This window comes from Rattus norvegicus, chromosome 7, assembly GCF_021556685.1.
Source record: "Rattus norvegicus strain SHRSP/BbbUtx chromosome 7, alternate assembly SHRSP_T2T, whole genome shotgun sequence".
Lineage (NCBI taxonomy): Eukaryota > Metazoa > Chordata > Mammalia > Rodentia > Muridae > Rattus > Rattus norvegicus.
The window spans coordinates 16,722,985-16,739,647 of NC_141540.1; the positions used below are offsets into that span (position 1 = coordinate 16,722,985).

The 16,663-nt window shown below is 46.6% G+C and overlaps 2 protein-coding genes across 6 annotated transcripts in view; both read left to right on the forward strand.

Moving 5' to 3' along the window:
• On the forward strand, positions 1–1,476 carry LOC148004464 (pre-rRNA-processing protein TSR2 homolog). The gene is made up of 2 exons (XM_087559905.1): positions 1–271; positions 1,442–1,476. Exons 1-2 carry the CDS (start codon positions 1–3, stop codon positions 1,474–1,476), a joined length of 306 nt encoding a protein of 101 aa, XP_087416031.1.
• A 1,211-nt stretch (positions 1,477–2,687) lies between these two features.
• Positions 2,688–16,663, forward strand: part of Cyp4f17 (cytochrome P450, family 4, subfamily f, polypeptide 17) — a 37,086-nt gene continuing 23,110 nt past the window's right edge. For 3 of the 5 annotated variants that reach the window (NM_001191986.2, XM_087558595.1, XM_087558594.1), the window contains 9 exon segments: positions 2,688–3,066; positions 3,372–3,570; positions 10,684–10,828; positions 11,639–11,692; positions 11,781–11,908; positions 13,145–13,266; positions 14,013–14,283; positions 14,596–14,662; positions 14,852–14,981. In NM_001191986.2, the coding sequence (NP_001178915.1) occupies positions 3,373–3,570; positions 10,684–10,828; positions 11,639–11,692; positions 11,781–11,908; positions 13,145–13,266; positions 14,013–14,283; positions 14,596–14,662; positions 14,852–14,981 (1,115 nt within the window). In that variant the 5' untranslated portion in view covers positions 2,688–3,066; position 3,372. 5 annotated transcript variants of the gene reach the window in all.

Here is a 16,663-nt window from a genome sequence, read left to right on the forward strand (position 1 = left end):
ATGGCGGGTGCCACGGAAGACGTGCGCGTGCTCTTTGGAGCTGGCGTCCGTCCGCGATGCGCTGGAGGCTTGGCCTACTTTACAGATCGCTGTGGGGAATGGCTTCGGGGGCGTGCACAGCCAGGAGAAGGCCGAATGCCTGGGGGTGAGGTGCAGAAGAGGATTACTTCATCGCCAACGCTGACTTGGAGCTGGAAAAGGATAGAAGATTTCCTTGGGGAGGTGATGACCTCTGAGTTCGATACAGTTGCGAAGATGGGAGTTTGCCCAGGTGAGCCAGCAGCTGCAGACCGTGTTTGTTCCACCACTTCCAGAAGGTTGTTGGGGTTGCTCTTCAGGAGATGACCTCTCACATCAACTAAAAAAAGTGCAAAGCCACGGCTATACCCCTTCTTTGTTTCCCTGTCCTTCCCTTCAGGGGAAGAAAAGTCCTAGGGTCCTTGCTTGTAGGGTTGATGGGACCTATTCCAGCCCCTTGAATCTTAAGGTGCCATACGAGAGATGAGACCAGGTTTCCCAGCATAGTGCCTCCTAGGTGCAGTGAATTGGAAGATGAGTGATAAGTGTGGATGTGGTTGTAGAAGCCAGGCTTGTGGAAAGTAGGCAGGTACATTTGTGGAAAGGACCGGAATTCCACAGTGGGAGGCTGGCTGGCTTGGCAATTGTGAGAAAAGTATACAGTTGGAAGAGAGAGAGAGGAGAGAGAGAGAGAGAAAGAGAGAGAGAGAGAGAGAGAGAGAGAGAGAGAGAGAGAGAGAGAGAGAGAGAGAGAGAGGTAGAAGTCTCTAAGGTCTCCATTGTCCCCTCCCTAATCTCCCACGGAGCGTCCCTCACCTGCCCAGAATTTGCAGCCTCCTGGGAGTGCTCCCGGCTTGAATACCCTTGAGAGTTTGAAGGACTTAACTAAAAATGGTGAACTTGGGGAAGCTGGGCTGTTTAAGGCCTGGGATGAGGCTTAAGAAAGACCTTAACCTTGGAATCAGCTTTCTGAGCTTCAAAATTAGGCAAGAGAGTAATTTCTGCGCCCTCCCCATCTCCCTTAGTAGCCTGGGACTTTGGACAAATGGACAGACCATAGCAGTGCTCGGAAATACTGTACGCTTGAAATAAACTGTATTTTTCTTAAAAAAAAAATGTAGTGTTAGGTCGTGTGGTGGCGGCGGCCATGGTGGGTTCAGATCTTTGTGGATTTGAGGCCAGGACTGGTCTGCAGAGCTAGTTCTAGGACAGCCAGGCCTACATACAAGAACAAAAACAAAAATAAACAAACCCCCCAGAAAACAAAGAAACCTTCAAATCAAAAAACAAAAAAAAAAAAACCCAAAAAAAACCAAAAAACAAAAACCGCTGTCTCAAAACTTACACACATAAAGAATGTATGGTTAGAATCCAGCTGCTGTGCAGACCATAATACCTTACGGCTGCCCCCTCCTTTTCACAGGTACCAGCAGACACCCCACCGAGGACACTGCTTAGTAATTTATACTGAACTGCGGTTGTCAGGCTTGTGTTGACTACGTGGCGAGAGTCTCATCCATGGAAGCATCTCACTGGTCTATGAGTGGCGTCTCTGTCTTTTCTCAGTAGTTTCGGCTTGAAGAGTCTTTTATCAGACGGCAGAACAGCAACACCGGCTTGCTTATGCCCTAGGCTCATTTCCTTGGGAAACCCTTAAAAGCACACATTTTATTCCTGTGTGTATGTGTGCGTGGCGCCCATCTACGTGCTTGTCATGCCGTGTGTGGAGGCCAGAGGGCAGCTTGCAGGAGTCAGTTCTCTCCCCGCATCATGTGAAGCTGCTAGGCTTGGCTTTAACATACCGAGCTGTCTTACTACCCCCTGAGATATTTCTATCTATTCTTTCACCCTAAGGTTGTGCCTGTCTTTTGTGGTGAGTGGTTTCCTGGAAGCAACACATAGATGGTTTCAGATGTTTGGTCCAATCTACCAGCTTGTGCCTTTGTTTGGGGTGCAGCTGAGATTGAGAACACTGGAGTTATTGAAAGGTGTGTGTTGATTCCTGCAATTTTGTTGATTTTGTTCCCCTCCTCCTCTATTGTGTAAATACTATTCTAATGTGTTTTATTTTTTTTCCCCTGAACTTTGTGGCCTGATTTTCACACCCTCTTCAGCCTGAAGGATTCTATCGGGCATCTTCCAGAGAGCTGGCTCAGTGCTCCTGAATTCCTTTGTGCTATTTTTTACCGTGGATAGTTTAAAACATTTCCTTCTGTTATGACAGATAGCTTCGTTGAATACAGCAGCCTGGGTTGGCAGTTATAGGATTATCTTTTACAACTTGAATTCATCACTGCACATCCTCGGGCTTTTACCCTTTCAGTTGAAGGAATAATAACGGTTTTCTGATGGGCCTGCCTTTATATGCGAATGGCGTTTTTCTCCTGGAGCTCTCAGCCTGGACACAGAGCACACACCCCAGCTCTGTCTCTTCGCCAGTCTGCATTTTCCCACAACTCCTGGCTTCTCTCAGCGTGAGCTCTCCCACCTACTTCGATGTGAACGAACTCTGGCTCCTCAACTGGGAATTTTAATCTTCAGAATCTGATCTAGTCGGTTTCAGCACTGCTAGACTCTTTGTTTCCGGAAGCCTAGTCTCCACCCAGAACGTGGATGACTTGTGGAGAACTTGAATTCTGATAGGCTGTGCAACTGGTGGGCAGAGGCTCAGAGCCTCTCGGTCCTGCACTGAAAAATACTGCCTGCTGCCCTCTAGCCTGCTGTACAGTGGACCTGCGGAGCCTGGGGAGAACGGGAGAGATTGTAAATTTTGGGTCTCAATACACCTTTGTCCTGGTTCAGATAGAAGGCATTGAATCCCTGAGGATTCCCTGCTTGCCTGGGCCTGTGACACTGGATTGACTCCAACTGCTTCGGGTTGGCGCCGCCCCCTCATTTTGGCTTCCTGCCCAGGCTGGGAGGCGGCCACCCGGCCTGGGAACCTGGGAAGGATTGGATCAGCCCACCTCATCGTCCTGCTGCAGTCAGTAGCCGGGAACAAAAACATTAACAGAGAAGAGCGGAAGTCTCTGGGACTCCTGAGAAAAGGTGCCAGACTTGGGGACACACGCAAGGCCCTGATTGAACAGTGGAAGCTCTGTCTACAGCGGGGGTGGCTCTGGAGGCCTGGGGATTTCCCAGTTACTCCGCTACTTTCCTGTGCAGTATAGACTGTAAACAGTTCCCATTGGTCTCTCTCCTGCCTGTTTTCTCTGTCTCTCCCCTGCACAGCCCTGGGTGCCCTCTTTCCTTGCCATGCTCTAGTCCTCTAAGTCATTATCCTTGTCCAGTGACCCCGGAGGTCCACCTCTGTCTCCTGGGCCTCAGAATCTCATTTCTGGTCTATCTTGTAGGATGCTACAGCTGAGCCTGTCCTGGCTGGGCCGGGGGCCAGTGACTGTCTCCCCATGGCAGCTTCTGCTGGTGGTTGGGACCTCCTTGCTTCTGGCTCGAATTCTGGCCTGGATCAGTGCTTTCTATGACAACTACTGCCGTCTCCGCTGCTTCCCTCAGCCCCCTTCACGGCACTGGTTTTGGGGTCACTTGAACTTGGTGAGTGTGGTAGCAGGTAGGTCTGGTGTGTCAGGATGAACGTTCTCAAAGGGTCGGGAAAGGCTCTTAGGAACCTGGGAGTCACGAGAGGGCCAGGGGCCCACAACAGCGGAGAGGTGAGGGAGGCTGAATCAGCCCTTTTCTATTCACATACCCTGCAGATCTACTGGCCTCCCTATACCACCTTTTGAGGCCCCCCCGCACCCCCTGCCAGCCCTCCACCCCCCCCCCCCGCTTTCTTATACTCAGTTAACTTTGGATCACGCTCTTATCAGAACTCATGTTTTGAGTCTTCCTGTCGTGTGTTCAGTCCTGTTCTGTTGTTAGATCCCCCTACCTCAGCCCAGGACGGGTTGCAGAGAGCAGAGCCCGGCTAACCGCGCCTGTGCTCTCTTCCTTTTCTATCGTTGGATTTGAGGCTTTCTAGTAGAACGAATCGGGTATGCTCCTTTCCTAACCCATCTCGTTGGCCTCAGGCCAGTGTCTGTACCTGTGGGGATCAGCTCTGATTTCTCCCACCGCAGGGATCCCAAATGGCAGAAGATGCCATCTCTCCTCTCCAAGTCTGTAGGCCCTGTCCTTTCTATTTCTTTTTTTTAATAGAAGATTTATTTATTTATTATATATAAGTACACTGTAGCTGTCTTCAGACACACCAAAAGAGGGCATCCAATCTCATTACAGATGGTTGTGAGACACCATGTGGTTGCTGGGAATTGAACTCATGACCTCTGGAAGAGCAGTCGGTGCTCTTAACCACTGAGCCATCTCTCCAGCCCCCCTTTCTATTTCTTTAAAAATAAAATTTATTTGTTTAGTTTTATGTGCTTCTTGCCAACATGTGCGCTTGTGCACCTGTTGCTCAGAGAGGTCAGAAGAAGGCATTGGATCCCCGGGAACTGGAGCTACAGGTAGTTGTGAGTCACCCTGTAGGTCCTCGAAATCAAAACCAGGTCCTCTCCAAGATCACCAAATGCTCTCAACCTCTGGACCATCTCTCCAGCCCCACCTACTCCCTGTCCTTTCTTATCTAGTTCTTCATCTTCAAAAGGTGTCAGAGGACTCCGCCATCTGAGTTAGGTCAGAGTTGAGCCCTCTGTTTTCCTCTGTGGTGTTGAGATGAAACACTGACTGTCTCCTGCTCCCTAGGAAATGAAGGATTCTGTTACTAGACCATTACTTTTCCTGTTTTTCTAGAGGGCGCCACCGTGGACTCTCTTATAATGGCTACATATCCTGGAAAGGCTCCTTGTTCATATCCAGTACCCCTTGCTCCATGCCTTCCTACTGCCGGAGCCACATTTGGTACTTTGGTGTCACCTATGAGGCCTGGATTCAAGTGCTGCTTTCTCTCCATAGCCTTCTGTTCTTCCAGCTTCCCTCTTGGCCTTCTCTCCTCTCATATCTCCTCAGGACCTCCTCCTCCTCTCTCCCAGAGCAGGAGCTTCCTTCCAATTACTCTGCATTAGGAAGGGTTTTCCAGATTAACAGGCCATGTGCATGTTACCATTGTTACCAGAATGGTGCACAGCCAGTGGGCTGGAGAATTCAGTCATGACTCTCTGAATGTTGGCAAGGCTGAGGACCCAGTAGCTACTCAGACCACAATGGATGCCTCAGCAGTTCTAACCTGTTGCTGAAGGCCTGCCTGGATGAATCGTGGAGAGTTTCTGATCTCCCATCGGAAGCTGAGTTCTGATGAAGAAGAGACACACTCACTGTCAGGAAGTGAAGGCCCAGGGCCCACAAAGTAGGTTTGACCTCAGACTTCTTTATATCTTGGCTACCTGCCAGAAGGCAGCGCCCATCAACAGGGAGGGTCTTCTCTTCAGTTCATCTTTCCAGGAGATTCCCTCACAAGATCACCCAGACGAATTTCTCTTAGTTCATTCCAGATCCTGCCAAGTTGGCAGTGAAGACTGATCACCCGAAACCCACTTGTTGTCAACCTGACACGCAGCTTTATCTCCCGTGTCACGCTGAACCATCAAATGAAGATAATAATAGAGTTTCAACTCCACTTCACATGATCTAAGTATCACACAAAGGACTCTACTATTCCTTTCCCTAGAGTAGATGGCAGAGCCACTTGAGGAATGCCTAACCACTGATGTTATTCCAACCACTGTTCCGTTAGTTACATGGTAAAGCAATAGGAGAAAAAGAAAGCCAAATATCTGTGCACTTGTACAAAGCATATCCTTAAAACAGAACAGAGACACTCAAGATAATTATAATAATCTTAGGTGGTAATTTTTTAAAAGGTTTATTTATTTATCTTATGTATGTGAGTACACTGTTGCCATCTCAGACACACCAGACGAGGGCATCAGATCCCATTACAGATGGTTGTGAGCCACCACGTGGTTGCTGGGATTTGAACTCAGGACCTCTGGAAGAGCAGTCAGTGCTCTTAACCACTGAGCCGTCTCTCCAGCCCTTAGCTGGTATTTTTAACTGCTTTCCTCAACTACACATTCTGTATTTCTTCTACCCTCAGCAAACATATCTTAAGGTCTTGGCTCTTTTTCTGGAAGGATGAACTTCATCCCCGATGAACTATTATCATTCTGCCTAGATTGCATTGTTAGAGTTTCCTATTGCTCTTAACCACAGAACATGGTAACAAGAGATGCCCTGAAAGGACTTCTGCACTCCATGTAGATGCAGTGTTTCATCTCAACACCACAGAGGAAAACAGAGTTCACAACTTTGACCTAACTCGGACAATGGAGATTTCTGACACACTCTTCCGTCTATTGTAGAGAAGCAGGCCCACTTTTCCTCTGGGCATTTTGGATTAGTTACACCTTAGCCTGTTGATTCAAGGGAATAAGAACTCAACATGGCTGAAGGGAAGGCTTAGCTTCTGACTCAATGGAGTATTTAGTATATCTCTTGGCAGAAGCAGCTTCCCATTTGGAACCAAGCCTTGTAAGTTAGTAGAAGATAAGTTTGTGAGAACAAGGAAGAAAAATTTTGCCAGTGGGTCCCTAGAGGTGATTAGGTATGGCACCATTCTCATTTCTGCCCCTGGCTTAATTTTTGAACTGTAAATCCTGGTTATAGGAGGATATCTGTACCATATATTGTACACAGATTCAGAGCATATCTAGCCTTCTGGAAAACTTGTTCAGCTATCTGAGTTATTTCCACCTATTGACACAGTAGATGTCCTTTTAAAAGGCCATTCCACTCTTTCGAGCCATCTGCTTCAGGATGGTGGGAGATGGTTAGACCACCGAATTCCACAAACATGAACCCACTACCTTCACTTCAGTGGCCGTGAAATGAGTTCCTTCATTAGCTCAAAATTATGTGAGATGCCATGATGGTGGATAAAGAATTCTTTAAATGGATAGGTGATCATTTTGTCAGAGGCGTTACATGCAGGAAAAGGCAAATTCATAATTAGACTGTTTCAGTAGGGAAAGTGCACATCCACTCCACGATGGGAGTGGTCTAAGGTAGTCAACCTTAGTAGCCACCTTGGGTCACTGGCTGGTCTCCCCGGGAAATGGTTCCATATTGGAGGCTCAGTGTTTTTCTCTGTTAGTGGAAGATCTGGCACTCAATGGTAGCCATAAGTAGATGAGCCTTGGTGAGTGGAAGCCTGTGTTGTTGAGCCTATGTATGACTTCCATCCTTGTCTCCTTGGCCACTTTGGTCATAGACCCACAGGTCAATGTCAGGGATAGCTGGGAAAAGATATTAACTATAATCCATAGTACAGGTACCCTATCTACTTGATTACTGAAGTAAGTCTACCTCTGCTGAGATCACAAGGGTCACAGTTTTTTAATAACACTCCTTTTAGGCAACCTGCCATGCAGCCAAACCATTTGACCCAAGAAACAGCATATAGTCACAGGTTTGATCATCTCCTTTCCCAAGCTAAAACATGACTCTACACACTTGTAGTGTCCTTTAGGGTTGTTGGAGAAAAGCTATAAAGTTGCACCTGTCCTTTTTTGGGTGGTGCCTGTGTAGCATGTGGAAACATTTGTAAATGCCTAGTCTTCTGTTTAACAGATCATAGGGCACACTTCATAAGACTGTAGGTGCATGCTTAGGAATAGAAGGTGTTGTAGCAGGAGTAGGAACCATAGGTATTTTGGAATCTTTAGTAATTTGCTGTGCTTTCATTACCCGTGTAGACTTGGTTCCATACATATATACATATACATATACACATTACACATAAGTACACACATATACATGCACGCACACACACACAGACACACAAACACATATTCCAGACCTCTTGTTATATGGAACAGAAACCACGGGTTCTTTAAGAGTGTTGTGTGCCTTTTCACCTTGTATTCCATTTCTGGGACCTGCTGAGACTTGAGTCTGGTGGTGAGGGTAGAGCCCAGTTGGCATCAGAGATGTCTTGCTTGGCATCTCTTTCAGGAAGGCCATTCTTGGTTTCATAGACAATACAGTATTAACTTTTTCAAACAAAGGTGGAGAGGGAAATAGTTCAGGGAGTGGGGTTGGGTGTACATTTGCTATTAAATGTGGGATGACATCTTCCTTGGCTAAAAGATTTTGAGAGTTCTGTTCTCTCAGGTCTTCTGTGCACCTCCATCCCAAGTTACAGGACCTTACTCTTTACCAAACTGTGTCCTCCCATTGATCGTTGATGCACTTTGACATAAAGTTACATCATAAGTCATTCAGTCTTATGACAAAGGCTTGTGTTTGGCTTTCAGAATCTTCAGGCCTATGGTTGCTCAAGATAAGATTCTCTCTTAGGGCCAGGTGGTAGTGGCTCATGTCTTTAATCCCAGCACTCAAGAGGCAGAAGCAGGTGGATTTCTATGAGTTTGAGGCTAGCCTGGTCTACAGAGTGCTCAACACGCTGCTAGACAAGAAAGGCTACATGGAGAAACCCTGTCTTGAAACAAACAAACAAACAACCAAAACAAGAAGAATAACGACAAGAACAAGAACAACAGATTCTCTCCTAGGACACACTTCTAAGCTTTTAGATAATCTGTGTAGAACTGGAGCTGGAAAGTTAAACTCATTTAATTTTTTTTTCCCGGAGCTGGGGATCGAACCCAGGGCCTTGCACCCGCTAGGCAAGCACTCTACCGCTGAGCTAAATCCCCAACCCCAACTCATTTAATTTTTATTTGCTATTTTATCCAGAAACATTGAACCCAACCAGCCAGCATCATTAGATTACTGACTTCCCAGACGTGTTAAAAAGTTTTTTTTTCTCTTCTTTTTTTCGGAGCTGAGGACCGAACCCAGGACCTTGTGCTTGCTAGGCAAGCGCTCTACCACTGAGCTAAATCCCCAACCCTGTTAAAAAGTTTTAAATAGAGAATCATTACCTCTCTTGCTCCTCACAGTGGGTGAAATCAGGAATATTGAGTGCATTTATTTTGCATAGTTTTCAAGCAGTTCACCCCATTGGTTATTAGTGTTTTCTAGACCACCAAGCCTTCATTAATGGTAGTAGTTATTTTCTGTCTCTGTGATAAAACAGCATGGCCAAAAGCAACTTAAGGAAAGTTCCAGGGGAAGTAGCATCCATCATAGTGGGGAAGGCATGATAGGAGGAGCAGGGACCAAAATGCTCACATTACATCCATAACTAGGGAGGAAGGGAGGAAAGGTTCTATAACTTCCTACTGGTGATCTAGTGTTCCCAGAAATGAACTTTGGTTTTGTCAAATTGCAGAGTTAGTGTCAGATTCCAATAACCCACTAGACAGAAATATCCTTATAATTCTCTTTCCTTAGAACTACTCCTGGCAGCACAATTTGCATTAGTCAGGGTTCTCTATAGGAATAGACTCAATACAAAGTATTTATATTCTAAAAGGAACTTACTGGGATGACTTCCAAGTAGTTGGAGCTGGGTAGGTCACCAATGGCTGTCCAGCTCCTACATTGGCCATGCCATCCGTTCCCTCCTATTCACACTTCCCTTCGCATCTGGGGATAACGCTGTTGGTGTCTTGAAGCATCCGTTGCTACACAGCTGCAGAGAAACTTAACCAGTGATGGGTTACAATTTGCTGAGTTCACACTGAGTTCACATGAGTGGTGAGGAGAGCAGATATCGGAAGAACTGGATGCAAAGAATCTGATAAAGACATACAGAGAGGCATGCAGAGGGAGGTGTCAGAGGAAGAGAGGGAGAGCAGGAGAGATAAGGACAGAGAATGATAGACACAGAGAAACAAATGGGACAGATAATTTGTGCTGAAATAGATACACTCATACATTTATTTAATATCTAACATATTTTGCCTCTATCATTTATTTATTATGTATCCCTGTGGCATTTACTTAACTACTAAGTATAACATTTATAAATCATTTGTATATTCATATTATCCATCAATCATCTGTCTATCCATCCATCCAACCATCCACCCATCCATCCATCCATCCACCCACCCACCCATCCATCCATCCACCCATCCACCCACCTATCCATCCATCCATCCATCCATCCATCCATCCATCCACCCACCCACCCATCCATCCATCCACCCATCCACCCACCTATCCATCCATCCATCCATCCATCCATCCACCCATCCATCCATCCATCCATCCATCCATCCACCCACCCACCCATCCATCCATCCACCCATCCACCCATCCACCCACCTATCCATCCATCCATCCATCCATCCATCCATCCATCCATCCATCCAGGAAATAGAGGTTGGAGAGATGGCTCAGTGGTTAAGATCACTTGCGCTCTTAAAAGAACCTGGCTTCAGAGCCTAGCACCCACACCAGGAAACTGACAACTGACTACCTGGACTTCCAGGGGACCCAACACTTTCTTCTGTCCTCCATGAGCATCTGCATAAAATGTATAGACACACACACATATACAAATAATAAATCAATAAATCTTAAAAAAAACCAGAGATAGGAGAATAGGCCTCAAAGAGATGTGTAAATAGATACATTAATATAGAAGTGATGTGCATAGTTTAATCCACATTGATTCGGCAAGAGCCGTAAATGAATGAGCCAATTAGAAGCGTTGGAGTGGTGTGGGATTTGATTGGCGAGAGAGTGGGAACCTAGAGCCACCCTCTCAGGATGAACCTCAACCTTCTCCATCTGCAGGTCAAGAACAATGAAGAAGGCCTGCAGTTGTTGGCTGAAATGAGCCACCAGTTCCAGGATATCCACCTCTGTTGGATTGGGATCTTCTACCCCATCCTGAGGCTTATCCACCCCAAGTTTATTGGCCCCATACTCCAGGCCCCAGGTAGTTCTCCAAGGATCACTGTCTGTTCCCTTCCTTTTCTCCCAGCTCTCCCTATCCCTGCCGCTGCCACTAACCTGACTGACCCTGGACAAAGACTGTTCAATGTGAACGGTGGAAACTCAACCTGGTATGGTCTTAGCGAAGAAAAAGAAATCTACTGGTGTGGGGTATAGCTTTGTGGTGAGGCATTTGTCTGCCGCATACAAGGCTACATTTCTGGGCTCTGAAAAAAAAATTAAAGAAATCTGCAGGCAGAAAAATCCAGGGAGAAGATTCTTCAAGCACAGCTGGAGTCAGTCTGGAAAATGCTGCTGGAGTCATTGTCTTGTTTCCGCCCTCCTCTTCGATGGCTTCACTGTCACGTAGGGAAATTCCCTCTGGCTCTAGTCCTCTCTGACCTTTGCCTCGTTTGGGTGGTAGGACAGATTCTTCATCCACCACGGTGACTTGATTGTCTCCTAATATTTTCGACATAGAATGACAAACAACCAGTACATAAAATCAGAATTCAGTCTTAAACAGAAGCAAAGTAAAAATGGACACATGTGTCTTCATAGCTCCTTCTTAAGTGAAAGCAAAGGCTAGAAGATGGAAGTCATTTGTGTACTTAAGATACGGTCTTTATTTTGTGATCCTTGGCAAAACATCTCTGGTAATGAACTAGGACAAAAATGTGGAGATCTGCTGGGTGTAGCGTGTGCTCCCTTAAAGCTAGCAGTACAGAGGCAGAGGCAGGTAGATTTCCGTGCACTCGAGGCCAGCTTCTTCTTTCACCTCTCTATGACCCCTGATTGTCCTTGCTCACGGCAGCTGCGGTGGCTCCTAAGGAAATGATTTTCTATGGCTTCCTGAAGCCCTGGCTGGGTGAGTACCTCAAGGTCAGAGTCAAGAGATACCCTTTTGGGCCTGGGGAAGGTGCCACCCTTGCCCACTGCCATCCCTGCCCTCCCAGGGGATGGGCTGTTGGTGAGTGCTGGTGAGAAATGGAGCTGCCAACGTCGCCTGCTGACACCTGCGTTCCACTTTGACATCCTGAAGCCCTATGTGAAAAACTTTAACAAGAGTGTGAACATCATGCACGTAAGTTTGTGTGTATGTGTGTTTGTATGGGGTAATTTCTTTTTAACATTAAAATTATACATGTAAATATAAAATTATAAATAAAAATATAAAATTACATATATATATGTATATATATTTGAGATAGGTTTTTTTGAGACAAGGTATCTCTGTGTAGCCCTGGCTGTCCTGGAACTCACCCTGTAGACCAGGCTGGCCTCGAACTCATAGAGATTTGTCTGCCTCTGCCTTCTGAGTGCTAGAATTAAAGGCATTAGCCACCAGTGCCTGGATAAATATTTGTGATATATATATATATATATATGAGTTTTGCTTGCATGTATGACTATATTTAGTGGTAACTTGGCTCTCTATCTCCATATATATATATATATAGTTGTTGTATGTGTATTGGAGTTTTGCCTGTGGATCCAAATCCACCAGCCATAGGAGAGTGTGAGTGGTGGAGCAGCCACTGAAGTGTGGCTTCTGGGGCAGCAGATGAGGTCAAATGATGCTGCAGGATACTTGATCCCCCAAGACTGTGAGCTGGAAAAACCTCGTGGTGTGGTTCAGCCCTAGCATATACTTTTTTATCCAAGAGATTTTGGTTTATTATACAAGTAGTTGTAGGGTGTGGCCCAACCTTAGCATACACCTTTAACCCAAGAGTAAACAAGAGATAAAATAAAGTCAACAATAGGTCAATAGGTCAATAGGCAAAGCAAGCAACCAGCTGAGAGAGAGAGAGTGAACATAAGGAAGTAGAAAGGAGGGACATTGGGTTGAAGGGTATTTTAAGACCATGTGGAAGAAGGCCTGTTTTTCCTTCTGGAAGGTAGGAAAGTTCAGCTGGGTGCTTTCTCTGCCTGTCTGAGCTAGCTAGTAGTGTCTGGCTCCAGAATCTTCATTGGTAAAATTGAATGGCTGGGATTTTTGCTTTTAGAACAACAAAATGAATTGTTGCTGAAGGTTTACCAAATGGGAACTAGTAGAGGGAAATGCTCTGACCAAAGAGCATACAGAAGTTAGACTTGAACTCACAGTTTCCCTAGTGTCTTCTTTGACCTAAGTCTGGCCTATTCTGGAAGTAGGTGCCTGGGGCAGAGGCCCGGTGTGTATGTGGGGTGTGTGTGTGTGTGTGTGTGTGTGTGTGTGTGTGTGTGTGTGTGTGTGTGTTTGTGTATCTACCCTGGTGTTTGGAGTTGTCCAGAAGCTCAGGAGCCAAGGCCTAGTTCTGCTCCCTTCTCTGGCCAGGCCAAGTGGCAGCGTCTGACCGCCAAGGGCAGTGCCCGTCTGGACATGTTTGAACACATCAGCCTGATGACCTTGGACAGTCTGCAGAAATGTGTCTTCAGCTTCGACAGCAACTGTCAGGAGTGAGTCACAGTCTTTGCTTGGGAACCTGAGCGTGGATGAAAGGAGCAGGAGGTTGGGAAGGTGTGGGTCCCTTACCCCACCGGTCATAGCACACCAGCGCCAGCCATCTCAGGATGCTAAGCAGCAGGGGATCAGGGTCTTCGGCCGGCCGTGGGGAGTATGGCTGGTGTGAATGATCTGGGAGACTGTCTCAGAGGACAGCTCACTGATTGAGATGGTGGGCCTAGCTTATAGAGCTCAAGTCAGGGTGCAGGGAGGAGAGAAGACAAGGGAGGAGGCCGTAGCAGGGGCAGGGACCTTCCAATCATATCAGCCAGATAGACAGATTGCAGGTCACATGACTTCTGAGAAGCCAGTCCTCTGCCTGAGAAACAGAAGTTAAAATGGCTTTATCATGATATAGTCTTTGTCTCTATGGAGGTTAGGTAGGCCCAAGCCTGATTTGGGTAGGGAGCAGCCCTACTCCTGCTGTGCTCTTTGAGAGATGTCTGGGGTGTGGGCAACACTCTACCATCCCTCATCTGGCTTGGGAACCCACAGGGAAGGAGGTCTGGCCAGAGAGAACCGAAGGGACTCCCTGGAGGAGGCGGGTCATAACTGGTATTGAAAGACAGGGAACAGAGGGGGAGAGGGAGGTTTGCCTGGCTGGATTCCTTTCTAGATAAATGCTGGGCCTGGAACTCTGGATGGAACTTCTCTGAGGTTTCACGTGTGTCACATTCCTTCTCTCCGGCCTGCCCTGCAGGTCTCCCAGTGAATACATAGCTGCTATTCAGGAGCTCAGCTCCCTCATAGTGAAACGGCATCACCAGCCCTTCCTGTACATGGACTTCCTGTATTACCTCACTGCTGATGGGCGGCGCTTCCGCAAGGCCTGCGACCTGGTGCACGACTTCACGGATGCCGTCATCAGGGAGAGACGTCGCACCCTCTCCAGCCAAAGCGTTGATGAGTTCCTGAAGTCTAAGACTAAGTCTAAGACTTTGGACTTCATTGATGTGCTCTTGCTGGCCAAGGTGGGCTTATGTGAACTGAGACCTTAACCAAGAACGCTGACATTAAATGTCAGATAGACGTTAGACTTGATCAAGAGGAAGCAATAGATGGTGTTTATAGTCACTGAGGACAGGGTACAGAGACTTTTAGAGGTGACTGTTGGACACTGTATGAAGGAACAAACAACCTCAAACAATTGAGGAAGAAACTGCAGGGCAGACTGTGGAGTGGAGAGGGAAGATGTCCTGTGTGCCCAATGGGTATCAGAGCCTGTCTCAGATCTGGAGTTCTCAGACACGGAACGAGTTGACAGTTCTGGTTTTTGTCTCCAGGATGAACATGGAAAGGAGCTGTCAGATGAGGACATCCGGGCAGAGGCTGACACCTTCATGTTTGGAGGTGAGGGTCCCTGTGTAGGGTTACAGTGAGGGCAAGAGTCTCTCAATTCCAATTAGGTATTGTGTGGAGACACTGGATCTTCCTTTCTACGTAGCCACTGCTTTGCTTGGGGACATGGATGCCCAAGGACTGTTTACTCTGGGGTGCTAAAACAGCCCAGATACCCAGACTTTCCTGTCTGTCCCCCAGGCCATGACACCACGGCCAGCGCCCTCTCCTGGATCCTGTACAACCTGGCGAGGCACCCGGAGCACCAAGAGCGCTGCCGGCAGGAGGTGCGGGAGCTGCTGAGGGACCGGGAACCTGAGGAGATTGAATGGTGAGTCCGGTGCCAAGAATATAGGTGTGAGCTGGCATGGTAGTTGGTATTTTTGATTTATTTATTTGTTTATTTATCTATCTGCTTGTGTGTGTGTGTGTGTGTGTGTGTGTGTGTGTGTGTGTGTGTGTGTGTGTGTGTGTGTGTCTGATTGGGGGTGTGCATGTGCCAAGTACACATGTGGAGGTCAGAGGACCTTTCAGGCATTGGCTTTCTCTTTCTACTATGTGGGTTCTAGGGACTGAATTTGGCTTGTCAGAATCAGCAGCAGGTCTCTTTACGTGAGGAGTCACCTGCCTGGCCTAGCTTTTGATACTTTTGGTGTAGTTATGTAGTTCAAGCTGGCCCTGAACTCACCTCCTGGGATTACCTGACAAACTAGAGGATTGCTTCTTACGTTTCTACTGGCTGACCCCCGAGAATACCTAGATCATATCCTCTGGCTACTTTTTCTCTTGGGTTATGTAGCCTTTGCTTGTATGATTTACACACACACACACACACACACACACACACACACACACACGCACGCACACACACGGTAACAGACAGACAGGATCCTAGAGATCTGCGAATGACCTTTTTGTGAATGGCATACTGCCCCTTTCTTCTGGTCTCTAAGTTCAAGCCTCTGGAATTTGAAGAGTTTCTGGTTGTCTGTCACAAATCTGTTGCTTCTGGTACTCTATTTGGACGCAGTTGGCCTTTTAATTCTCCTTAATCCGTTTGGTAAGGAGTGGGGCGGATGGAGAGTTGGCAGATGGGCACAGAATTGCAGTCAGTCAGTGGTACTCCCCCCGCCAGCTCAGTTGTGGTTAGCAATACATGTGACATTTATTCTTACCGCAGGACATGGCAAATCATGGAAATGGTAGATGTAATAATGAACTTTATACGTTCAGGGTTTTTTTTTTTTTTTTTTTAAGATATAGTGGGAAATTCTAGTCAGAGCAGACAGACATTTATTTTTAACATATTCACTTTTAAAGAGATGGGCTTTAATTCCTGTCTCTGTGGGGGTATGTACACACAGTGTCCTGGAAAGCCAAAAGGTGTCAGATCCCCTGGAGCTGGAGTAACAGCTGGTTATGAGCTGCTCTCTGTGGGTGCTAGGAAGTGAAATGGGGTCCTCTGGAGAGTGGTGAGCACTCCTGCTAATCTTGTTAAGACAGTGTCCCTAAACTGAGGCTGGCCTTCAACTCAACGGACAGCCTACGCTGCTCTTGAAGTGTCGCTCCTCCTGCTCCACCTTCTGAGTCCAGAGTGCCTCCATTTTGTTTCTAAAGGTCTCTCACGTAAATAAATGAAAATGGTTAAAGAGATCCTCTTTGCTTTTGGTAACGATATCTTTTGATAAGCATGGGTTTTAAAGAAATATTTCTTTTTTTTTAAAATTGATTTATTTAATGTATATGAATGCACTGTCTTTTACACACCAGAAGAGGGCATCGGATCTCATTACAGATGGTTGTGAGCCACCATGTGGTTGCTGGGAATTGAACTCAGGACCTTTGGAAGAGCAAGTCAGTGCTCTTAACCACTGAGCCATCTCTCCAGCCCCCTAAAGAAATATTTCTAAAATATTAATATCAAGTTAATTTCTCCAGTATTTTTTTTTTTTATTTTCTAATGGTTTACTCTTTGATTCAGAGTTAAGCACGGTGGCTCACTCCTTTTCTCTC

Excerpts from the sequence above, each read along its gene's own strand:
- LOC148004464 (XM_087559905.1), top strand. The coding sequence starts at position 1 with ATGGCGGGTGCCACGGAAGACGTGCGCGTGCTCTTTGGAGCTGGCGTC. Across the intron at positions 272-1,441 it reads GAAGATGGGAGTTTGCCCAG|GTACCAGCAGACACCCCACC; the intron begins GTGAGCCAGCAG and ends TCCTTTTCACAG.